Source organism: Macaca thibetana, chromosome 5 (genome assembly GCF_024542745.1).
Source record: "Macaca thibetana thibetana isolate TM-01 chromosome 5, ASM2454274v1, whole genome shotgun sequence".
NCBI lineage: Eukaryota > Metazoa > Chordata > Mammalia > Primates > Cercopithecidae > Macaca > Macaca thibetana.
This window is the reverse complement of record NC_065582.1, coordinates 121202145-121229471: the sequence shown is the minus strand read 5'-3', so window position 1 is coordinate 121229471 and position 27327 is coordinate 121202145. Positions and strand designations below refer to the sequence as shown.

The 27327-nt window shown below is 33.4% G+C and overlaps 1 protein-coding gene across 6 annotated transcripts in view; it reads left to right on the top strand.

Annotated features, from left to right (window-relative positions):
• Positions 1–27327, top strand: part of LOC126955127 (UDP-glucuronosyltransferase 2B33) — a 329416-nt gene that overhangs the window by 65516 nt on the left and 236573 nt on the right. Inside the window, exons 1-6 of one of the 6 annotated variants that reach the window (XM_050791390.1) lie at positions 12938–13707; positions 15132–15280; positions 19710–19841; positions 20105–20192; positions 21028–21247; positions 25392–25923. The exons of 3 other annotated variants lie outside the window; for them this stretch is intronic. In XM_050791390.1, the coding sequence (XP_050647347.1) occupies positions 12987–13707; positions 15132–15280; positions 19710–19841; positions 20105–20192; positions 21028–21247; positions 25392–25671 (1590 nt within the window). In that variant the 5' untranslated portion in view covers positions 12938–12986 and the 3' untranslated portion in view covers positions 25672–25923. Of the gene's footprint in view, positions 1–12936; positions 13708–15131; positions 15281–19709; positions 19842–20104; positions 20193–21027; positions 21248–25391; positions 25924–27327 lie in introns of those variants that run through there. 2 more of the 6 variants (XM_050791399.1, XM_050791396.1) reach the window with 2 other exon arrangements.

The following is a 27327-nucleotide window of genomic DNA, read 5'->3' as shown; positions in this document are numbered from 1 at the left end:
GATTTGCATTTCTCTGATGGTCAGTGATGATGAATATTTTTTCATGTGTCCATTGGCTGTATGAATGTCTTCTTTTGAGAAATGTCTGTTCATATCCTTTGCCCACATTTTGATGGGGTTGTTTGTTTTTATCTTGTAAATTTGTTTGAGTTCTTTATAGGTTCTGGATATTAGCCCTTTGTCAGATGAGTAGATTGCAAAAATCTTCTCCCATTCTGTAGGCTGCCTGTTCACTCTGATGGTAGCTTCTTTTGCTGTGCAGAAGCTCTTTAGTTTAATTAGATCCCATTTGTTTTTTGGCCTTTGTTGCCATTGCTTTTGGTGTTTTAAACATGAAATCCTTGCCCATGCCTGTGTCCTGAATGATATTACCTATCTTTCTTCTAGAGTTTTTTTATGGTTTTAGGTCTAACATTTAAGTCTCTAATCCATCTTGTATTAATTTTCATATAAGGAGCCAGGAAAGGATCCAGTTTCACCTTTCTATTTATTTCTAGACAATTTTCCCAGCATTGTGTACTAAATAGGAAATCCTTTCCCCGTTTCTTGTTTTTGTCAGGTTTGTCAAAGATCAGATAGCTGTAGATGTGTGGTATCATTTCTGAGGGCTCTGTTCTGTTCCATTGGTCTTTATATCTGTTTTGATACCAGTACCATGCTGTTTCAGTTACTGTAGCCTTGTAATATAGTTTGAAGTGGGGTAGCATAATGCTTCCAGCTGTGTTCTTTTGGCTTAGGATTGTCTTGGCAATGCGGGGTCTTTTTTGGTTCCATATGTACTTTAAAGCAGTTTTTTCCTATTCTGTCAAGAAAGTCAATGGTAGCTTCATGGGGATGGCATTGAATCTATAAATTTCCTTGGGCAGTATGGCCATTTTCACTATATTGATTCTTCCTATCAAGATGTCCAACTTAATAAATGGGTGTCTACTGAGTGCCCCACACATCAGTTGTTTCCTTGTCTCTCTCGCACCTCTCAGGTCTATTTCCTGAGACACAGCAACATTGAAATTAAACCAGTTAATAAACTTACAAAGATCTCTAAGTAGAAGGGAGAGTACCACATTTTTCACTTTAAATCAAGAGCTAGAAATAATTAAGAAACATGAGGAATACATGCTAAAAGCTTGGAAACACTTAAAGCTAGGCCTCTTGGATCAAATGGCCAAGTTATGTATTACAAAAAAAAGAAAAAAAGAAAAAAAACGAAAAGATAAAACAATTTTCATGAAGGAAATTAGAAGTTTTACTCCAGTGAATGCCCAAAAGGTAAAAAAAAAAAAAAAAAAAAAAAAAGTAAAACTGCATTATCACTGATGTGAAGACGTTTTAATCTGAATATATCAAACCAGCCACAATCATAACTTAAATCTAGCCCTAATCCAGTGCAAGATCCTACCTCTTTTTAATCTTTGAAGGCTGAAATAGATGAGGAAGCCACAGAGAAAAATTTGGAACGCTAGCAGACATTGGCTCATGAGGCTGAGAAAAAAAAAAAAAAAAAAAAAAAAAAAAAAATCTATCTCTATAACAAAGAAGTACAAATAAAGTAGCAAGTGCCAATGTAGAAGCTGAAGAAAATTATCTAGGCAACCTAGCTAAGATCATTTATGGTGGTGATTACACTAAACAACAGAATTTGAATGTTGACAAAACAGTCCTTTATTGAAAAAATATGTCATCTGAGACTTTAATAGCTAAAGATGGGAAGTCAATGCCTGGCTTTAAAGTGTTAAAAGACAGGCTGACTTTTTTGTTAGTGGCTAATTCAGCTAGTGAATTTAAGTTGAAGGCAATGTTCATTTATTATTTTGAAAGTACTAGAGTCTTTGAGAATTATGCATTGAGAGCCCTTGAGAATCCGCTCTGCCTGTGTACTATAAACAGAAAAACAATGCCTAGATGACAGCACATCTGTTTAAAGCATGACTCACTGAATATTTTAAGCTGATTGTTCAGATCTACTCCTCAGAAGATAAAATTTATTTCAAAATATTACTGTTTAATTACAATGCACATGGACCCCCAAAAGCTCTGAAGAAAATGTACAAAGATATTAATGTTGTTTTCATGCCCACCAACATTACATCTATTCTGCAGCCTACTAATAACGGTGTAAAGTTACTTTCAAATTTTATCATTTAAGAAATACAATTTGTAATGCTATTGTTGTCTTAGGTTGTGATTTCTGTGATTAATGTGAACAGGTAAATTGTAAACCTTCTGTAAATAATTTATCATATTAGAAACTAAAACATTTGTGATTCATAGGAACAGGTCAGCATATGAACATTAACAGGAGTTTGGAAGAACTTGATTCCAATTCTCATGATGACTTTAAGAGTTCAACACTTTGTAACCATAGACGTGTTTTCTTTCATTTCTTTCATCAATGTTTTATCACTTTTATTGTAACGATCTTATATCTTCATGGCTAATTCTATTCCTACATACTTCATTTTGGTAGCTTTCTAAATGTGATTTCTTTTTTTCACTCTTTTTTTTTTTTTTTCATTTAGATATTGGAATACAGAAACACAACTGATTTTTTGGATGATGATTTAGTAACCTCTGCCTTTACCAGATGTGTTGATCAATTTTAAGAGCTTCTGGTGGAGTCTTTGGATTTTCTATGTATAAAATCATGTCATATGCAGAGAAGGATAATTCGAGTTTCTCCTTTCCAATGGATGCCCGTTATTTCTTTCTGTTGGCTAATTGCTGTGGCTAGAAACTCTAATGTTTTATTGAATAAGAGTGGTCAACGTGGACATATTTGTCTTGTTCCAGATCTTAGAGACAAAGCTTTCCAACTTTCTTTTTCTAGTGTGATGTTACCTGTGCATTTCTCATATATGGCCTTAATAAGTTTGAAGTGTTTTCTAATATACTTTATTTGTTGAAAGTTTAACGTTTTCTTCATGAAGAAATGTAAATTTTATCAAATCCTTTGTGCATCTACTGATAAAATTATATGTTTTTTCTTAATTCTCTTGATATAATGTATCACATTTACTGGTTTGCATATGCTTAACCTTCTCTGCATCCCTGGTATAAATCCCAGTTCATCATTGTGTATAATCTCTTTGATGTGCTCTTGAATTTGGTTGGCTAGCAGTTGTTGAGCATTTTTGCATCTATGTTCATCTGGATTATTGGTCTATAAATTTTTCCTACCTCTCTCTCTGTCTCTCTATCTGGCTCCTTCTTTCTGGTTTTAGTATCAAGGTAATCACACTCTTGAAAAATTATTTTTAAAGCATTTACTTTAGTGTTTTAGAAAAAACATTTGATAAAAATTGATTAATATTTTAATTATACTTTTAGTTCTGGGATATATGTGCAGATCATGCAGGTTTGATACATAGGTATACATGTCCCATGGTGGTTTGCTACACCCATCAACCAGTCACCTAGATTTTAAGCCCCACATGAATTAGGTATTTGTCTTAACGCTCTCCCTCCACTTGCCACCTACCACGACAGGCCCCAGTGTGCTATGTACCCCTCCATGTGTCCATGTGTTCTCATTGTTCAACTTGCACTTAGCAGTGAGAACATGAAGTGTTTTGTTTTCTGTTTCTGTGTTAGTTTGCTGACAATGATGGTTTCCAACTTGGTCTATGTTCCTACAAACAACACCAACTCATTATTTCTTATAGCTGTATAGTGTTCCATGATGTATATTGCCACATTTTCTTTATCCAGTCTATCATTGAGGGGCATTTGTGTTGGTTCTAAGTCCTTGCTATTGCAACTAGTGCTGCAATAAACATATTTGTGCATGTGTCTTTATAGTACATTATTTTTAATCATTTGGGTAGATGCCCAGTAGTAGGATTGCTGGATCAAATGGTATTTCTAGTTCCAGATCCTTGAGGAATTGCCACACTGTCTTCTACAATGGTTGAACTAATTTGCACTCAAACCAACTGTGTAAAAGCATTCCTATTTCTCCACATCCTCTCCAGCACCAGTTGTTTCCTGACTTTTAATGATTGCAATCCTAACTACTGTGATAGAATTATATCACATTCTCATTGTGATATCTCTTTGTGGTTTTGCGGTATCCCATTGTGGTTTTGATTTGCATTTCTCTAATGATAATGATGAGGAGCTTTTTTTCATATGTTTGTTGGCTGCATACCTGTCTTCTTTTGAGAAGTGTCTGTTCATATCCTTTACCCAGTTTTTGATGGTTTTTTTTCTTTTGTATTGTAAATTTGTTTAAGTTCTTTGTAGATTCTTGATATTAGCCCTTTGTCACATGGATAGATTGCAAAAATTTTCTCCCTGTCTGCAGGTCTCCTGTTCACTCTGATAGTTTATTTTGCTGTGCAGAATCTCTTCAGTTTAATCAGATCCTATTTGTCTATTCTGGCTTTTTTTGCAGTTGCTTTTGATACTTTAGTCATGAAGTATTTGCCCATGCCATTGGTTTATGGTTTTTAGTTTTTGGTTTTGATGTGAGTTCTTATTACTGCTTCAGCCTTTTTACTCATTATTTCCTTGTTCATGTTTCTATTTCTTTTAAATTCAATCCTGGCTGGTGGTGTGTGTCCAAAAATTTTTCTATATCCTTTAGATTTTTTTACTTGTTGGCATGAACTTGTTTATAATAGTATCTTATAATCCTTTGTATTTCTGTGTATCAGTTATGTATCTTTTCATCTCTCATTTTATTTATTTGAGTCATCACTTTTTGTAGTTAATGTAGCTGAAGATTTTTCAATTTTATGTATTCAATAATCCAAATTTGTCTTGTTGATTTTTAAAAATTTTAAAAATCTGTTTTATCTATTTCCACTATAATCTTTGTTATATTCCTGATCTACTATTTTTTAGTTTAGTTTCTGTTTTCACATTTCTTGAGGTGGTATAGGTTGTTTATTTAAGATATTTCTGCATTTTTAATGAAGACATTTATTAGTATATATTTGTTGTTTTAGAACTTATTTTTTCTATATCTTCTAGGTTTTGTTATATTGTCTTTCCATTTTTATTTTTCTCATATATTTTAAAATAATTTATCTATATACTCAATGGTTGTTTATGAGCACAGTTAATTTTATATAGTTGTACATGTTCCCATATTCTTTCTTTTATTGATTTCTAGTTTTATTCCGTTGTGGAAAAAATTGACCTAATTTTGATTCAAAAAAGTGTTAAGCCGTATTTTGAGCTAAAATATGGTCTACTCTAGAAGACGTTTCATGTGCTGTTGAGAAGATTACATATTCTGCAGATGTTCAATGGAATGTTCTGTAAATGTCCATGTTACATTTATCTTACCTAGAGTGCAGTTTAACTCTGAGATTTCTTCTTTGATTTTCTGTCTGAATTATATTTTTATTGTTGTAAGTAAAGTGCTGAAGTCTTCTACTATTATAACACAGTAAATCCTTCTCTTCAGCTCTGTAAATTTGGCTTTATATATTTGGATGTTCCAGTGTTATGACCATATATATTTAAAATTTTATTTTGTTGCTCTATTGTGCTCGTGATTATTATATAATGGCCAACTTCTTATCAATCCTGACTTAAAATATATTTTAAGTAAGTATAGCTACTACTGTAATTTTTTTATTGTTTACAATGACAAGAAACAAAATTTTCTATTTCTTTCCTTTTAGTCTGTGTATGCCTTCATAGGGGAAGTGAGTTTACTGTGGGGACAATAGAGTTCAGTTTTAATTATTTATCCATTCAGTCACTCTATGTCTTTTACCTGGATCATTCAATCAATTTCATTCTGTAATATTATTAATAGATAAAGATTTACTACCTCCATTTTGTTAATTGTTTTCTGGGTTACTTTTTGTATATCCTTTCTCTCTCGATCTTTCTCTCTTTCTCTGTCTCTCTCTCTCTATCTCTCTTTCTGTCTCCCTCTCTCTCTCTCTCTGTCTGTCTCTCTATCTCTCTTTGTGTCTTCCTTTATGGTTAAGTAATTTTCTCTAGTAGTATGTTTTGATTTCATGCCATTTTTATTTGTTGTGTCTAAGTTTGACTTCTTAGTTAATGCAAGATTTACAAAAATATTTTATTGTTAGATAGTTTAAACTGATGACAACTTTGAGCACAAAGAAAAAAAAAACAAAACTGTATTTTGACATAATTTTGTCTTCCACATAATGACTTTTTGATGTCTAAATTTATATCTTTTCAAATTTCCATCTCTTAACCAATTGTAGTTACTACTTTCTTTAATATCTTTGTCTTTTTCTTTATGATAAAGATATAAATGGCCTATATCCACAATTATAGTATTACAGCATTCTGAATTTGTCTTTATAATTCCTTTTAGAAGTGTTTTTATGCCTTCAGATGTTTTCTTATTACATATGAGTGTCCTTTTCTTTCCAATAAAAAATTTTTCCTTCCTATTATTTCTTATAAGATTGGTCTGGTGTTTATGAATGCCTTAGCTTTTGTTTGGGTGGGAAAATGTTATCACTCTTCCAGGTTTTGAGAATTGCTTTGGTAGGCACAGTATTTTTGTATGGCAGATTTTTTTTCAGCACCTTAAATGTAGATCTTATTGTCTTCTTGCTCACAAGTTGATTTTTTTTTTTTTTTTTTTTGAGAAATTTGATGAAACTTGAATTGGGACATTCTTTAATATGATACAAACTTTTTCTCATATTGCTATCACTATTCTTTCTTTGTATTTGCCTTTTAACCATTTAAATAAGATGTGCCTTTGAGAAATACTCTTTAGATTAAATTTGATTAGGGTATCTGGATACTGTCATCTTTCTCTAGATTTACAAAATGTTCCATCATTATTTTCTTAAGTATGCTTTCTAGACCTTCTTATTTCTTATCTCCTTCAAGAACTCTTATTAGACAGAGGTAGTGTGTTTAATAATGTTTGATATTTTCATAGGCTTACTTCACTAATTTTAATTATTTCTCGTTTTTTTGTTTGTTTGTTTGTTTTGTTTTGTTTTGTTTTGTTTTGCTCTTCTGGCTGGGTAATTACATATGTTTTACCTTTAGGATTGCTGATTTCTTACTCTGTTTGACCAAGTCTGCTGTTGAAGTTTTCTAATGAGTTTTTCAATTCACTTCACTTATTTTTTTATCATTTGGATTTCTTTTTATTTTTAAAACATTTCCACTTCTTTGCAAAATTTATTATCTTTTTCCTGGATTATTCTCTAAAGTGTGTTTTTTTCAACTTTCTATTAATACGTTCTGTGATTTCTGAATTTTTAAAATAAGTGTGCACTGAATTTCTTATCAAAAATTTTATGGAGCATCTGAACTTTAATCCTGCACTGGAACTTAAAACCAGACTTGCAGTGATTTCTAGGTCTTGGAGAGACTTAAGCAATAACTGAAACTTATTATCAAATGTTATACTTGTTTGCAGGTCATAGAAAAGCTCTGTATAAGGACTTGAGAATTGTAAAAAATACAGGCCAAAGATTCAGACCTTCTTTTGGATTTTGGCCCCTGCAGTGTCATGGTACTGGTCAAACTCCGCAGCGTGGCATTCCTGCTAATTGGAATGCCAACCAGTTGCTGAGATCTGTGTGCCTGTCACTGTGATTAGTACTCCCACTCTAGTTTCCAATTCACCCCAGGTCATTCAACCCTCTAGCCGCTCCTAATGCCTCTCCTGGGGTAGGACAAAAATGGGCTTCCCAAAAAGAATCACAGATCCATGAAGAAACTGAACATTCCCTTCAAATTTCCTCCTCTGATCTTGGTAACTTCAGGTAAAGTTCTCTCACAGTGCTGTCTTCTTGGTGTGTGGAAGGGGTGTCATAATCCAAAAGAATGATTCATCTTACAGATCATGAGTTTTCCCATGTCTATGAGTCTTGGGATTTTCTTCTTCTCTTTTTTTAGCTCTGGTGAATTCAGTGTGGCTTTTTGTATTTCCATAGTTACTAGCTGTATTTTTGCGTGGGAATTAATTAGGGGGCATTATTTCATCTTTTTACTGACATCACTCTTCAAGGAATATTTTTATGAGTTTGCAAACCATCATGATTTTAGAATTAGATATATACCAAATATTAAAAGAGCTGTATATTATTGCTTAAGTGTTCTGTATAATTATTTGGTTGTGTACTGTTTCTAGTAAATAATTACTATGTATTGAAGCCATGTGTTTCTAACACAAACTTTCTTGTAGAGACTGGAAGTATATGGCAGAATATAGGGACAATATAACTATACATATGGAAACTTCTTTAGATTTTTATTAAAGCATAAGTAAACTACATTATTCTACATAATATTGCATCGTTATGATGCAGAAATTATTTTCTTTGTAGGAAATGAAAGAATTTGTCCAGATCTCTGACAAAGATGGCACTGTGGTGTTTTCTCTGCGACCAGTTGTGCAAAACCTTACAGAAGGCGGCCGATCTCATTGTTTCAGACTTGGCCCAGATTCCACAGAAGGTGCGTACAACCTCCAATCCTTACAAGCAGCCATTTACACAGTGAAGAAACTGTGGTTTTCCATTTGGAATTTGAAGCTCATTTTCTGCTTTGCATTAACAGGCACTACTTCTACATAAAAAATTTTAAAGCATTATAGTAGTGTATGTGGGAGCAACTAATCATTTGCCTATGAAATCTTGAAGTTACTTTGGAAATACTTCTCGTTGTTGTCATTTGTTTGTGACAAAATGAAAAGAAAATATTAAGTTCCTACCTCACATTTTTTTTTTTTTTTTTTTAGACGGAGATTTACTCTGTCGCCTAGTCTGGAGTGCAGTGGCCTGATCTCGGCTCACTGGAAACTCTGCCCTCCCTGGTTCATGCCATTCTCCTGCCTCAGCCTCCCGAGTAGCTGGGACTACAGGCCCCTGCCATCAAGCCCAGCTATTTTTTTTGTATTTTTAGTAGCCGAGTAGCTGGAACTACAGGCACCCGCCACCACGCCAGGCGAATTGTTTTGTATTTTTGTAGCCGAGTACCTGGGACTACAGGCGCCCGCAACCACGCCCGGCTAATTTACTGTATTTTTAGTAGAGAGGGGATTTCACCATGTTAGCTAAGATGGTCTCCATCTCCTGACCTCTTGATCCATCCGCCTCGGCCTCCCAAAATGTTGGGATTACAGGCCTGAGCCACTGCTGCCGGCCAAGATTTTAAATCTTAAGGTCTGTGCTAACTACTCAAAAACAAGCAAACAAAAACAACGCTGAAGTGTGCTAACTCCAGGGAACATATAAAGGGAGGGCCGATATAACAAAGATAGAGAAGAATTATGCCCTAGAATCTCCTCAACATATTTGATTGTATAAGAACTCCATCCAGTGTACTTGGGCGTGAAAATAGAAGCTTAGATTCATGTAGTCTTTCTTATGAATCAGACTTTTCTAGAATTAAAAGGCAATTTCAATTTTGATATTATAGTCCAGCAATCAGTTAATTTTAACTTTCTTGTTATTGCAATTGTAGATTTCCACTCTTTAGGTAGTACTATTTATACACTATCCAATGAGTTTTTAAAAATTTAATGTTGAATTAAATTTCATAAAACTCAATAAAAGCAAGTATGCTAATTAGGATTGTGAAATTCGTTTTGCTTATGAAATTGGAATATCTATATATTCCTATGTTTTCAAATGTAATATTTTCATATAGGTTTCTGATTAACAAAAAAGCGTGTGACAAAAGGCATAAAGATGAACAAAATTCAACATTGAACATAAAATCTAAGTAACTTCATTTTCTTTTTTAATTAAAAATAAATTAATATATAAAATCAAGGAGCGAAGGAAGCATGAAGAAAAGCAGAAAGTAAAGAAAACTAACTATCCAAAAACAAATAGCAAAATCTAAAACAAAGGTTTTCTATGAAGAGAATAGCATGGAAAAGACTCATCCCCATGATTCAATTAACTCCATCAAGTCCCTCCTACAACATGTGGGAATTGTGGTAGTTACACTTCAAGATGAGATGTTGGTGGGGACACAGCCAAACTACATCAGGCTATTATGATCTCCTGTTTTGGTTACAAATGCACTTTTTAAATAATCCTTTCTAATTTTAAGGTCTTGACTTTACATGCCAATATTAGTTGACACAGTTACTTGCTAAAAGAATATCTTGATTTCATAACTGTCATCCTTTAAAAATTGTGTAAGTAAATTTTGGTGGTGTATTAAATTCAAATCCATAGTATGACAAGTAAGACTGCCTAAGGTGTTTATTACAAATTAACTGTCTTTTGTAATCTCATGCCCGCAAGTTGCTCTGTGATCCATACACATTGGGATGCTCTCCACATGTGCGTGATTTTTATCTTTCTGTTCTTTATTAGAAAATCCCTTCTTGACCACACACTGCCTAGGTGAAATCAAAGCTTTCATCTTATATCGTATTTTTCCTGCCTTGTTAAGTTTTTCTAATTATTTCATATAGAAGTACTTGTGGTTTTTTCTCTGGAACTCTAAACATTCTGTATTGTTCATGTGATTCATATCAAAATAGTCTTCATATTATAGCTACTCAATATATTATCAGCTAATTAGTGAGGGTCCACATAGGTAAAGTGGTGTAAAATATTTGTTTTCCAAAACCACCTTGTACCTTTGGGCTTTGTGTGGAATGACAGAAAGTCTGTGTATGTTTGTGTTTTGTGGGAATTAGAAACTTTAAAAAAAATCTTTTGTGAACGGGTGGGTTAATGTACATGATAGAGTGAGTCAATGTATGTGGCCAAGATGACTGACTGAAAGTAGATAATATGCATGGCTCTCACAAAGAGGAACAGAAGGGGTGAGTAAATAGAGCCCCTTCAACTGCAATATATATTTTAGAGTTTATCTCATATTAAGTGTTTTCACTAATACAAGGCATACTTCTGAGATGTTGCAGATTTGGTTCTAGAATACTACAATAAAGCAAATATTGCCATGAAGTGAGTCACACAATTTGCTTTGGTTTATAAGGCATATAAAAAGTTACGCTTACACAATGCTGTAGTGTATTCAGTCTGTGATAATATTAAGTCTACAAAGTACATGCCTTAATTAAATAACACTTAATTGGTAAAGAGTGCTATTTATCATCTGAATCTACAGTGAGTGCAACTTTTGTTGATGGAGAGTCTTGCATCAATATTGATGTTTGATAACTTATTATGGTGTTGGCTGCTAGTAGTTGGCATGACTGTGGCAAATACTTAAAAATAAGGCAACAATGACATTTGCCACATACATTAACCCACTCTTTCACAAAAGATTTTTTTCAGCATGCAGTGCTGCCAGATAGCATTTTACCCATAGAGGATCTTCTTTCAGAACTGAAATTAATCCTCTCAAACTCTAATGCTGCTTTATAAAGTAAGTTTAAGTAATATTCCAAATTTTCTGTTGCCATTTAACAATGTTCATGACGTCTTCACCAGGAGTAGATTCCATCTCAAGAAATAAGTTTCTTGCTCTTCCCTAAGAGTAACTCCTCACTTATTTGTTTTATCATGCGATTTCATCATTTCTGTTACATCATTAAGTTCCACTTCTAATTATAGTTATCTTTCTAGTTTTATTATATTTGCAGTTACTTATTCCATTGAAGTTTTGTTATAGGAACAACAGGTTCATATGCTTACTGTCCAGTAATAGTCCAATTACACTGAGATGTTAGGCTTGGCAGCAAAGAAGGAGTTTAATAATTGCAGGGCACAGAGCAAGGAGATGAGAAGACAATCTCAAATCCAGCTCCTCAAGGAGCTCTGGGCTGGAGGTTTTAAGGAGATCATACACGGTGATGGACTGGAAAATTTGGGTAATTAATTGGTCAGGGTAGTAGGAACAAAGATATCAGAACAAGAAACAACATTATTTGCTGAGTCAGTTCCTTGTGGGGTCCTCTAGATCAGCTGGCATCAGTGAAGTTCCTCAGATCAGCTGGCATCAGTGAGGTCCTTCAGACACGCTGAGTCAGCAGTTTTATCAGTGTGCTAGACCTGAAGGAATACCTCAGAAGGAAAGTTGATCATTTCATAATGTTTAAGTTATTATCTATAGAAGAGTTAAGAGGAACTGTAATCTTGTAACAGGGTCTACATAATTCTAGGACAATAGCCAAATAACTATGAGGAAGTGAGTCAGAGAACAAGCTAACCTAATGATTAATGCTGAATATACTACAAACTTGATTTACTTTTCTCTGTTTCTCTCTTTATCTTTGATTACCTTAGCAAAGTTTATAAAGATAGTGTCATCTTCACACTCTCAATATCTTACATGATGGTTGCAAGAATCAACATGTATATGCTATATCATAAATGAACATTTAAAATATTACATTACATAAAAGAAGCCACTCATGAAATACCACATATTGCATGATTACATGTATTAAAAATCGTCCAGAATAGGCAAATCTATAGAGATAGAAATTCAATTAGCAATTTCCCAGGACAGGGGAAATGCAGAAACTAGAGGTGGAGAGGAAAAGGCTAAAGGCTATAGGGCTTATTTTGGGTAGATAAAAGGGCTCTCAAATTGATTGTTACGGTAGATGCATAATTCTGTGGCTATACTATGAAACATTAAATTTTACATAAAAATTGATGAATTGTATCATATTTAAATTATATGTCAACAAGGTGTACAAAATATGTGCACCATGTTTAGTCATTTTATCTTTAGTTTTGTGTCAAATGGACTGCAGAAACATGATCTTTCACTGCTACAATTCTGGACACTCTTCTAAATATATTGCATAAGACAGATGGTATGTCCATACAAGATCCTCGATATTAGCTGAAGGATAGCACTCAGAAACATAAAAGGGAAATTAATCACATCTGTGTAAACAGGTCATTTACCTTCATTTGTCTCCTTGCCATCCACATGCTCGGAATGTTGATTTAATGATATTGTATGTACTTTGAAGTATAAGGGTTACATTTTAACTTCTTGGCTAATTTATCATTGGATGTAACCATGAGAAATGACAGAAAGGAACAGCAACTGGAAAACAAGCATTGCATTGCACCAGGATGTCTGTGAAATGGACTTCAATAATTCTGCTAATACAACTGAGCTTTTACTTTAGCTCTGGGAGTTGTGGAAAGGTGCTGGTGTGGGCAGCAGAATATAGCCATTGGATGAATATGAAGACAATCCTGGAAGAGCTTGTCCAGAGAGGTCATGAGGTGACTGTACTGGCATCTTCAGCTTCCATTCTTTTTGATCCCAACAACTCATCCGCTCTTAAAATTGAAGTTTTTCCTACATCTTTAACTAAAACGGAGTTTGAGAATATCATCAGGCAACAGATTAAGAGATGGTCAGAACTTCCAAAAGATACATTTTGGTTATATTTTTCACAAATACAAGAAATCATGTGGAGGTTTGGTGACATAAGTATAAAGTTCTGTAAAGATGTAGTTTCAAATAAGAAATTAATGAAGAAACTACAAGAGTCAAGATTTGATGTCGTTTTAGCAGATCCTGTTTTTCCCTGTAGTGAGCTGCTGGCTGAGCTATTTAACATACCCCTTGTGTACAGTCTCCGCTTCACTCCTGGCTACGTTTTTGAAAAACATTGTGGAGGATTTCTTTTCCCTCCCTCCTACGTACCTGTTGTTATGTCAGAATTAAGTGATCAAATGACTTTCATGGAGAGGGTAAAAAATATGATCTATGTGCTTTATTTTGACTTTTGTTTCCAATTGTATGACATGAAGAAGTGGGATCAGTTTTATAGTGAAGTTCTAGGTAAGTATTTTTTTTCAATCTGTAACTTATTTGTGTCTTTGAAACAGAGCTTATATAAAGCCATAAAGTCAGGGTACTGGGGTTTTTGTAAGTGAATTTATAAAATTAAAATACAACATGATCTATCAATCTCACAAATATTATAGAAAAGCTCAAATTATAGGGTCAGTTAAAACCCTGGGGCCATCACTGACACAGAACACCCAAGGAAATCATAAACCTATGTATTAGTGCCTCTAAGACTTTAAGCAATTACACATCTGGTTTACTATACATTGTTTTACATCTTTTTTTTTTTTTTTTTTTTTTTTTGAGACGGAGTCTTGCTCTGTCACCCAGGCTGGAGTGCAGTGGCCGGATCTCAGCTCACTGCAAGCTCCTCCTCTCGGGTTCACGCCATTCTCCTGCCTCAGCCTCCCGAGTAGCTGGGACTACAGGCCCATCAAATAACATCTTACTGAATGCATGGATTTAGAATGAGTAGTTACACATTTTTCTACAACTATCTATATAACTGCAGAAATGACTTTTTCTTGTAAAGCTTGGTTTTCTTATTTAGAAATCAAAAGATGTTCCCATGTTACCAGAAGATTTCCTTCACAGTAGAGAGAGGGAATGTCTATATCTCAGATGCATAAATCATTAAAGGTAATTTGAAGTTTCTAATGTTTCTATACTCTTTCATTAAAGAATTGGAAACCATTCGTTTAAAGTCCAATCATCTTGTTGAAGTGTGAAGGTTGTTATATCTACACAGTTTTTTTCAAACTATGTCTCTTTATTAAAAAATATAAGACAGATTAAGGTTGAGTACAAATCTTTATTTCAATCATTTCTCAAAAATTTCTAGCTATAATTTACAAATATAATTACTTAAAGATAATATTATTAAGATCTTAACTTGAATCTAAAAGAGTACAAGGATTTCAACCATACTCACAACATAGTCCACAGTTCTCTTGAAGAACCAAAGATAAAAAATTAGCTTAATGAGTTGTGTACGCTAGTCAATTTTTAGAAAATTATTTTTATGTGTACAGTGGAATTAATTGACTATGGAGCTCAAAGAGTTGTTTAAATGTCCGTATACTATGAATGAAGCTTTAAAAAGAAAAGAAATTGATGTTTAATTCTCTATGACTTATTTTAAACATTGTTTGTGATTGTGAGTATACTGATGTGACATTAGAGATGTAGCTTAACCTCACAATTCTCCTACTACTTTGCCTTTCTTATAAATATACTTGGACAAAATAAATAATACATAAAATAAAATTATGTCTATAGATGAATATATGTCTATATTTTTCAAAGCACAGACACTTTGCCTATACTTTTGCTTACATTATTCTAATCCCTTTCAGAAAATAACCTAATGTAATTATCTTGTGTCATCCATCTTTTCTTTTTTTTATCCTTGTCAGGAAGACACACTACATTATCTGAGATAATGGGGAAAGCTGACATATGGCTTATTCGAAACTCCTGGAATTTTCAGTTTCCACATCCACTCTTACCAAATGTTGATTTTATTGGAGGACTCCTCTGCAAACCTGCCAAACCCCTACCTAAGGTAAACATGCTGTCATTGGTTTTATTTTGTTGCCTTTGAATTTTCAGTAGAATTGATTCTATGGTCTTCATTCAGAGTGGTTGACTTACACTGGAAGAAAGATGGGAAGTGGGTGGGGTAAAGCAGATACCAATTAGAAAGTCATGTACATATTGATACCATCACACGTATATGAGTTTTATGAGTGCTACAAATAGAGGGGAATACTAAGGAGACTTCAAAAATAGAGTTGGTTAAATTAAAGTCTTCATTATTTAACACCTAAGAAGGTATTGATCATTCATTCAAATAATATTTACAAAGGTATTAGCATGAAACACAGGTAAGTACAGAATTTTCAGAGAAAAAAAAAGGACACAGTTTCTGTCCCCACATATCTTACATTCTACTTCAAAAGATAGAATATGTGCAAGTTATAAAAATTATATAAAAACTATTATCTCAAGGAAAAACCCAATGTCAAGAAAGCATCAGTGGAGATAATATCTCCTATTATAGGAGATAATATCCTGGAGTCACTGATTACTAAGATGAGAGCTGAACAATATGCAAAAATAAGTAAAAGGATGACGGGGAGAGACAGGTAAAAGAAGGAAAGCAGGTAAAGTGGTCAGGACAGTTCTCAAGTCCTCAGGTTTAGTTTGCAGGAAGAGACTAAGAATCAGATGATGCTGAGAGGCAAATTAGAGCCAGATACATATTGGGAGCTGAAATATTTATTAAGCACATTGAAAGACTATGAAAAAGAGTTAAGACAGAAAGATATATGAAAAGATTCTCTTCTTTAAGAAGAGCTTTCAAGATATTCAATAATTAAATTGCAGGAGGGTCAGAATAAAGAGCCAACCATGCAGGAAATTTTGCATGGATTCAGGTAGCTGATGATGGTAAAGTAGACAGAATGTTGATAGAAATAATGATGCCTACATTTACAAAAATAGTGGCAACTTCCTGTTGTGTGGAAAAAATATTAACATAGACAAAACACTTGAAATGTCTCTGGCCTGTAGTTAGTTACACATAAATATTATTAATTTTTCAATTATTGTTATTTTGTTATTATTGCTAATACTACTAATTACTTAACATGTACAAGTCACTTGAGATATCATTCTTCATTTAATAGAGCAGACTTTTCAGTACATCAGAATTATATCCTCTTGCAAAGTCATAGTTGACAGACACCTGTGTCATGCACGTCCCTGTGAAGAGACCACCAAACAGTCTTTGTGTGAGCAACATGGCTGTTTATTTTACCTGGGTGCAGGTGGGCTGAGTCCGAAAAGAGAGTCAGCAAAGGGAGATAAGGGTGGGGCTGTTTTATAGGATTTGTGTAGATAAAGGAAAATTACAGTCAAAGGGGGGGTGTTCTCTGGGAGGCAGGAGTAGGGGTCACAAGGTGCTCAGTGAGGGAGATTTTTGAGCTAGGATGAGCCAGGAAAAAGTAATTTCACAGGATAATATCATCGCTTAAGGCAAGGACTGGTCATTTTCACTTCTTTTGTGGGGTCCCTGACTTCCCACAACAATGAGTTAGTTGAAATTCTAAAATTCTCCCATAGGTAATGAGGATCTTCACCAGTATTGCAGCTTAAAACACTTCCTCAATAAAATAAATGTGTTCCTGTAATATTTGCAGACAAACTCAGTTTCACTTGATCTTACTAAAGCATTTAAATCATTCTTCATTGAGACCCCAGGGGTTTACATATTACAGCATAAACATACCCTATGAAAGTAAATGATTTTTGCCATATGACAAGCAACTGATTAAAACTTCTTGTGTCAACTTGTCTTAACATCATAGCTGCCTTACAGAGAAGCACAGAGATAATGAACAATGCATGTATAATAAAGACCAAATAATTTATACCACTTGTATCTGAATAGTGCCCTTAGTTTCAATACCAAAATAATTCTGTCAGCATATAAGATAATATTCTTTATGAAAGAACACAATAAATCCATATATTTTAAATTAATATCACACTTTTAAGACATATGTACAAAGTAAGCATTCTTTATCACATTAATAAGTAATCTCTTAAAATAAAATTTTTGTCCACATAAAGCTGAGTTTGTATTCCATTGTTAAAATTCAATATCTATGATGAATGCAAATTGCATGGGCTTTATATGATAACTTTCTCAAGAGACAAAAGCTTCGGTAAGACTAATGAAAAAATCTATGCCACTTTACCCTACTCTTGAACGATTTCCCCACTCACAATAAGGGAAACCGATAGTGTCTATAGGAAGGGGAAGAGAGTAGGACTTGCAGAAAGACAAGAAAAAGGATGACTAGTAATACAGTAGTGATAATTACTACTATTAGCTGTTGTTATTAACTTGCAGAAAGATTTGAATGCAAGTCAATGGTTGTGAAACCAATTCCTTGTTTATTATGTAAAATAATTGTTAACCCAGTCAGGTTGCTTTCATTTCAATTAAATAATAGATTCTCAGATAATTTCTATATAAGAGAATAAGATACTTGACAAAATGTATCAGGTATTTTACAAATGAACATTGCCATGAGTTTTATAATATATTCATGTGAAATCATACAGATAAAAAAATTAATCAAGGTGTACCTATTCAACATTATGGAAAATATACATAAAATTAACATTGGAAGTAGCCCAACATCTTAAATGAAGGAATGATTAAAAACTTATCCTATGTGCATACAATAGCATTACAATAATTTTATCAATGAAATATTCAATTACACTGTCAGCTGTAATAAAGGGAGTTAGAAAATGATAAAGGTAACAAGATGATAAGTTTTTGCAGGAGGAAAATATATACTGTGTAACATTAACATTTTCTAAGGAAGTGTCACATGTGTACATTGAGCTATAAAAATAGGACAACAGCCAAGATGAAAAAATATATTTTACATAAATAATATCACAACATAAAAATTTTAGAAAAATTTTATTTAAAAAATTTTTTCATGTTTTTTTTAAATTCTTGACATTAATCTTATATTATTTTTATTACATTATCACAGAAGAAGAAACAACCAGTCCATATCAGTGATGAATCTGTAAACAGAGGTTAGGTTCCTTCAACACTGCATGGATAAACAAGGCTCTTGGCATCAAGCTAGTGAGGTGAAACACTGAACACCAGTTACAGTAAATATGGCTACAGTCAACTGTAATCACACACGATACCTAGATGCCCCAAGTATTACCTGGAATAGCAGTACAATGACTCTTACCTTAAGATTAAAAATCATATTTTAAAAAATGCTCTGTAATATGTGGTCTGCACAGTTAACATTTGGACTTTTTTTCTTTGTTTTGTTAAGAACCATTAGGAAAAGTTTTACCACAATGATTAAATCTGGAAGTTTTTAAGTTTAAATATTGGCTTACATTGGAGAACGCAAGTCAGAATAGTTCTCAATCGATTGCAGCCAAGCACATCTTCATGAGGAGTGTGATGTGGTGTGAGTGAGCTACTCAAAAGAGAGACAAGATCTCCCCTGCAGAAAAGCCTGGTGGCCTCTTCTATTCTGATGCAAGTGCTGTCTCTGAAATACAACAAAGTGATGATGAGAGTTACTCACATGCAGTTATAAATAACACATCAGTTTAACAGTGTGATTTCAGGTCAATAGGTGCTCTACCTAAACAATAACCTGAAAATATGATCATTCAACTATGTAACTGTATAGTGCACAGTTCTGTATTATAAGTAAGACTCCTGGACTAATTCACAGAAATTTCAAATTACAATACTAAACTCCAGAATGTCAGTGGTTCTTAACCATCAGCTTTTATTTATTTATTTATTTATTTATTTATTTATTTATTTTAGTTTTTCAAAAACTACCGGAAAACTCTGACAAACTTTAAGTGAAGTATAAAGCACTGTAGAGAAACATATATGTAGATATAAAATTATCCCAACAGTGAGTAGCTTATCCTCAGAGCTCATAGTGAGGGAATTAAACACTAATGGCTTCCTACTAAAAGAATCCTACAGAAAACCTGCCTGAAATTAACATAAGTGATTTAGTAGAACAACAATGTAGAATTAAAGCTGAGTGGTGCCATTTTCCAAGAACGTATATTAGTAATTTTAGTATTATAAGAGAAGAGTCTGTGTGTAATATTTTTAACATTATCTCCCTGACTACAGTGTAATAGCTCCATTTCTTTTCTCCCTTGTACACATGCACACAAATACATACACATACACACATAGTTACACAAATATCCTAACAGCGTCCACCTATCTCACATTATATATCTAATTGCAAAACCCTGAGTGATTGAGTCAGTTAGAAAATATTATTTACTCCAATAATTCCTTAAAATACCTGATTTTCTCTCTTTAGTAACTTGTACCAATTCTTTCAGTAGTGCCTGCTATGCTGTTATTCTTTTGTGATGAAACAAATTCTTTTTCACAGGAAATGGAAGAGTTTGTACAGAGCTCTGGAGAAAATGGTGTTGTGGTGTTTACTCTGGGGTCAATGATCACTAACATGAAAGAAGAAAGGGCCAACGTAATTGCATCAGCCCTTGCCCAGATTCCACAAAAGGTAAGATGAAGTGTCTTATTGGTGTGGAAAACTACTGAAAGAGGCTGCTAAAGTTTGTAAGTAATCCAATTATAGAAACTTCTGACAAATGTGAAGTTGGCCAAAATTAAAAGTGAGTATTCTATTTACATCAGTCTTTGAGTAGTTCTGATTTACTAACATCCCTTGATCTCATTCCTACTCTTTTTCTCTTTTTAAAGTTTGAACATTCTATAAGTTTTGAATTCCACTCATGGAATAAGATATTTTCTTTACTGTAACAGGTTCTGTGGAGATTTGATGGGAATAAACCAGATACCTTAGGTGTCAATACTCGGCTCTATAAGTGGATACCCCAGAATGACCTTCTAGGTAAGACTCGGGTGAACAAATACTGGATATATTAGTAACAGCACATTAGAGTGTTAATAGTTAATCATGAAACAAGCTTTTTCAATGTTTGTTAAGGAAAAACTAAATGTAACTTGTTTATATTTATTTACCAGTCCAAAGGGAAAAAGAATATGCTCTAATTATTGGCATTTTATGATATACACTCACATTCTTTATGGTCAGAATCAGCAAGAATCTTTATTTCTGGTATTACTATATCTCACAGAATTTTTCAATAACTTCCTGAGCTGTCTCTATGTCCTATTTCTACAACTTTACACCTGTTGTTTCCTCTCTTGCAGGGTTATTTCAAATGCCACCAAAAATAATAGCTCTTCTATCATCAATGACTCTGTATTTTCTGAAGGATTAAATTGCTAATCTTAATCATAAAGTGATGACAGGTCATGATGAAGGGTGACCTGTCCTTCCTCAATCCTAGCACCACCATCAACCCACTACCTGCTGCCTTGCACACCCCACATATCACACTCTGTGACTGCACTTAAAATAGCAGTTCACATCATGCCCATCTCTTTGCTGTCTTCTTTATTGCACATTTTAAAAATCTAGATCGCACTTTTTCATTAGTCCAACTGGAACTCTTGCATTGTTTTGCAGTCTGAAGTCACATACACCATGCAGCCTTCACTTGCATACTCAGCACAAGTACGTTTTTCTCCTCTGAAGTCTGAAAAGCAATAGCAAAATAGTTCAATGTGTTATCCAGAAAACACTGTCACTTTCAGAGCCTTTCATTGTGCATCTCATTTTATTCCTATGAATAATTTTGCTAAAATTCATGCAATCCTAGGTCATCCAAAAACCAAAGCTTTTATAACTCACGGTGGAGCCAATGGCATCTACGAGGCAATCTACCATGGGGTCCCTATGGTGGGCATTCCACTGTTTGCCGATCAACCTGATAACATTGCTCACATGAAGGCCAGAGGAGCAGCTGTTCAATTGGACTTCGACACAATGTCGAGTACAGACTTGGCGAATGCACTGAAGACAGTAATTAATGATCCTTTGTGAGTAGAATAATATTTTTCAGTAGGTGGTATTTATAGATAGCTTCTCTTGTCAATAGTGAGTGTGAGTGTCATCCTTTTTATAAGAGAGTAATTCTGAAAGAATTTAAATGATTTAACCAATCTGAAATCTGTTTTTATTTTGTATCAGTTATTTATATATTGTATTTGAAAACCATACATCTAATGAATAGCCAGTTAGTGAAACAATTTTCTACACAAAAATACTTTTAAAATGATATAGATAATATAAAAAATTCATTTCTTAAAATTTTGATATAATGAATCCTTAGTAGAAAGGAAGAATAAATGAAATAATATAATAAATATTTTAATTTGATAACTTAAATGCCTCAGAACATGACTATTGTCCTGCTGAAAAATTAACTTTTATTATTATCATTACTGTAATGGACTTGAAAATGAGATTTAATTTTGATACCATAAAATCTTTCTGTTTATGGTGTAAAATCCAAATATATTTGCTAAGTCTACAGAGCCATGAAGCCATCACTGTCACATAATTTTAGAACATTTTTGTCAGCACAAAAGAAACTGCAATGACACAGAAGTCATTTCCTATGACCGCTCAGCCCTAGTCTAACCCTAATTTATTTTCTTTCTCTAAAGATTGTTCTCTCTAGGTATTTCATATAAATGGAATTATACAGTTTATGGTGCTGTGTAAATGACATTTCACTAGCTTAATTTTTTGTTGTTTTTTATGGTGTTAGTTTTATTCATGTTTTTGTGCATTTTAATACTTCATTTCTTATTAGAGCAGTTTAATATTTTTTAGTAAGGATATGTCATATTTTAGTTGTTAACTTATCAGTTCATTGGCCTTTTGATTGTTTCCAATTGTGGTTACTAGGAATATTGCTACACAAGTTTTTGAGTAAACCTGTTTTCCTTCCTTTTGGGTTGATACTACAAGTGGAATTGCTGGCTCATGTAGGAACTGTATGTTTATGAAGAACTGCTAAACTGTCTTCCAAAGTACTTGTTTCATTCATCACTACCACCAGCAGTAAAACATGGTTACAATTCCTCCATACATTTGCCAAATGAGTTATTATCTGTCTTTTTGTTACAGCCTTCTTAGTGGGTATAAAATGATCTCTCATCCTGGTCTCAGACTGCATTTTCATTATGGCTTAAGACTTTGAGAATCCTTATATGTGTTTACTGATCCTTCGTATATCTTCTTTGAAAACATGTCTACTAAAATCCTTGGAACATTTTTAAACTTTGCTATTTGTCTTATTATTAAGTTTTAAGAACTATTTATATATTATGGGTCATGTCAGATATATATTTTTTAAAAATTTTATCCCATTCTGGGTGCACTAAATTTTCCTTTTGGATGATGGTCTTTGAAGCACAAAAAAAATATAATTTTAAGTGAAATTTTTAATAATTGATTTTTTCACACCCAAAGATATCAATGTGCAAAATTCCTTGCGGAGTCCAGCTATCATTAATTCAGGATTTTTAACTACTATCAATAATGCTATCAAATAAGAAGTGTATCATCTAAAGGAATACTTTAAAATTACTTTATCACAAAAAATGAAGGTTAATGAATGAAAAAAAACACCTTTAAGGAAAATAGAAAATATTTGAAAAGAAACACAAACCAACTTGGACAAATAGAAAAGAAATATATAAAGCAAATTGGTAGATTTAAATGTGATTATGCAAATACTGTCACTCAATCTAAACAGACTGAAAAAAAGAGCAAATAATGGGTAAAGACATAAAACATTTGAAGAACACAAATAACAAATGGAATCTTATAATGTAGAATGATACACACAAATGCACATATGTACATATACAATATATATATATGTATTATATATATCAACTCGAAGATACAACTTCTTAGAGCATGTCAGATAGTTATTTGAAGTGATATGTGGTGGGTAATAACTCAAGACTTAGTAAATATAATAAGCTTTAATGTCATAGAAACTATATGATGCAGTCATAGTGGAAGTAAGGGAGGTTATAAAAACTATAATATCTTTAAATTTTAGAGATCAAAAAAATACACTTCAAAGAAGGTAAAAGTCAAGAAATGTATCACAATTACACATCCAATTTTATCTCAGCAATTCTACAATATACCCAAGAGATATGTATAAATATATAAATATAACACCATCTAGAAGAATGTTTATGACAGAATTATCAATAGTGTCTAAAAATTATTAGCAACACAAATACATATTAATCTTAATATGAAGAAAAAATCTGTGCTTTATCAATCAACAAAATACTATACAGCAAAGGAATTATCCAACAACTGCTACTTTAATAAAAGACAGTAATGAGTACATATTATACAATTCAATTACATAAACAAGCAAAACTAATGCATGCTATTTGAAGTCAGGCTAATACATAAGTGGAGGTCAAAAGTAGTGATTAAATGGTTCAGAAAAAGAGTGTGATTCTAGGCAGGTTGTGATATCCTATACCACAATCTGAGCAGTAGGTAAATAGATATCTTCACTTCAAAATAATGCTCAAGATGATCTTATGTTTTTGAACTATTCACTTAGTGTGCATATATTTATCTTTTGTATTTACTATTTAAATGTTTATTTTATGATATAGAATGCATTTTAAACTTCTAGGAATCAAATAGCAAAATAAGCACAGAAAATAGAGAAAATCCTAGAGGTTCCATCATATTGTGGTCAATAAAAGCCTCTCTTAGAAATAATCTTAGAAGGAAGCCATAAAAAGGCAGAGAACCATACCTTGGGTTGTAGCAAGAGAGAATACTACAAGAGCAGGAGAGAGGGAAAAAATGTCTAAGGTACTAAGACAAGAACACCTTTGGGAACTTAAAGAAAAAAAGAAGGCCAATCTAGAAGACAGTGTGTAGGGGGAAAGTGTTAGGAAAAGAGCTTGCCAGTGTCCAACAATGTAGGGTTCTGTAGACCAAATAACAGAGTTGGATTTTATTCTTTAAATAATGAGAAGCCAGGCAAAAGTCTTAATCTGGGGAGTGCTATAAACTGACTTTAATTGCACAAAATCATTCTGGCTATAGGGTGGGAAACAGTAGGAGACAAAAGAGTAATGTAGAAGCATAGTGACTAGCTATGAGGCGTGTCACTCACCATGACACAATTACTTTTTAGGAACTTAGAGATGATAATTCTCTTATTACATTTTCACGATCTTTCTTACAGCACTTAAAATGGTTCATGATGTTGAGCACGTTCTCCGTATGTCTGCTTAAGAACTAACAGTGTAATTGAATTGTTCATAATAGAAAGGATAAATGCTTAAGAAATGAATATCCTATTTTTCATGATGTGACTGTTTCACATTGTATCGAAACAACTCATATACCCCATAAATATATGTACTTAATATGTACCCACAAAAACTTAAACAATTTAAAAAAAATAAAATTCCTTATGTTTTCTCTGCTTCAAAAAAATTAACTTTCTCACCTAACATCCAATTTCTAATTTAAAAAACATTTGTCAATGAGAAAAGTTCAATTTAAAAGTCAAACTTTCTATGATGACTCAAATAAAAGTACACAAATTCTATGTGAATTCTTTGACATTTACTTTGAATTATTTGGCACTTTAAAAGCCTTTCATAAACTTGATACACACAGGCAAATTAACTTACTTTCAGTGTTAGTAAGGGAGGAGATCACTCCTCATATTGTCTTAATCCCAATTTCTGCCTCCAAAGAAAAAAGAAGTAAATACTAAAAGGCAGAAATGAAATCCACAAGCAGATAACCTGGTGCCACTCTCTGGGACGGGTAGTTAAAGATCGACCCCTGACCTAACTGGAATATTATCTATAGATTCGAGCATTTTATGGAAAAGCGTTATAAAAATCCCTGTCCTCTTCTGTTCCATTCTGATTGCTGCTCCATGCAGCCCCCAGTCATGTCCTCACTGCTTGCTCAATCGATCACGACCCTCTCACGTGAGCCCTTAAAACGGACAGGAATTGCTCACTCAGGGATCTCAGCTCTTGAGACAGGAGTCTTACTGATGCTCCCAGCTGAATAAAACCCTTCCTTCTTTAACTTGGTGTCTGAGGAGTTTTGTCTATGTCTCTTCCTGCTGCATTAGTATCTTTATTTTTTATCCTTCAGATACAAAGAGAATGTTATGAAATTATCAAGAATTCAACATGATCAACCAGTGAAGCCCCTGGATCGAGCAGTCTTCTGGATTGAATTTGTCATGCGCCACAAAGGAGCTAAACACCTTCGGCCTGCAGCCCATGACCTCACCTGGTTCCAGTACCACTCTTTGGATGTGATTGGGTTCCTGCTGGCCTGCGTGGCAACTGTGATATTTATCATCATGAAATGTTGTCTGTTTTGTTTCTGGAAGTTTGCTAGAAAAGGAAAGAAGGGAAAAAGTGATTAGTTGTATCTGAGATTTGAAACTGGAAAACCTGATAGATGAGACTATTTCAGTTTATTCCAGGAAGAAAGGTTATGATGCAAGATTTCTTTCTTCCTGTGACCAAAAAAATAAAAAGAAAAATAAAAAAACTTTTCAAAATTTACTTTGTCATATAAAAATTTGTTTTTCAGAGATTTACCAGCCAGTTAATGGTTAGAAATATTTTGTGGAAATGAAGAAAACACTCGGGAAAACACAAAATAATGTAAATCCATATGAAATTGTATTGAAATTTGTTGAACTTATATTGAAATTTGTTGTTCTAATTCATAGTTTACACAAAAAATACATACTCAGCCTAACTGTATTTCACACATTCTACATAAACACAAGAACATGAAGAAGTCCACAGACAGTATCAGTGCTATTTTCACATACTCAGAATAATTTGGCTTCATTTCAAAAAGCATTGTATTGTTTTATCTGCTACTAAAGAAACCATTACATAGTGAAATTGTATAGAAAATCTCTCTTTCTTTTGATATTTTAAGATGAGTAGTACTGCCAGCAATGGAACAAAGCTGGATGGAGAATGACTTTGATGAGTTGAGAGAAGAAGGCTTCAGTAGATCAAAATTCTCAGAGCTAAAGGAGGAACTACATAACCAGCGCAAAGAAAGTAAAAATCTTGAAAAAAGAATGGATGAATGGATAACTAGAATAATCAATGCAGAGAAGACTTTAAAAGAACTGATAAAGATGAAAGCCATAACACGAGAACTACATGATAAATGCATAAGCTTCAGTAACCGACTCGTTCAACTAGAAGAAAGAGTATCAGCGATTGAAGATCAAATGAATCAAAAGAAGTGAGAAGATAAGCGTAGAGAAAAAAAGAGTAAAAAGAAATGAACAAAGCCTCCAAGAAATATGGGCTTTTGTGAAAAGACCAAATCTTCATCTGATTGGTGTGCCTGAAAGTGACAGGGAAAATGGAACCAAGTTGTAAAACACTCTGCAGGATATCATCCAGGAGAACTTCCCCAACCTAGTAAGGCAGACCAACATTCAAATCCAGGAAATACAGAGAATGCCACAAAAATACTCCTTGAGAAGAGTAACTCCAAGACACATAATTGTCAGATTCACCAAAGTTGAAATGAAGGAAAAAATGTTAAAGGCAGCCAGAGAGAAAGGTCAGGGTACACACAAAAGGAAGCCCATCAGACTAACAGCAAATCACTAGGCAGAAACTATCCAAGCCAGAAGAGAGTGGGGGCCACTATTCAACATTCTCAAAGAAAAGAATTTTCAACACAGATTTTCATATCCAGACAAACTAAATTTCATCAGTGAAGGAGAAATAAAATCCTTTAGAGACAAGCAAATGCTTAGAGATTTTGTCACCACCAGGCCTGCCCTACAAGAGATCCTGAAGGAAGCACCAAACATGGAAAGAAAGAACAGGTAACAGCCATTGCAAAAACATGTCAAAATGTAAAGTCCATCGATGCTAGGAAGAAACTGCATCAACTAACGAGCAAAATAACCAGCTAATATCATAATGACAGGCTCAAGTTCACACATAACAATATTAACCTTAAGTGTAAATGGACTAAATGCTCCAATTAAAAGACACAGGCTGGCAAATTGGATAAAGACTCAAGACCCATCAGT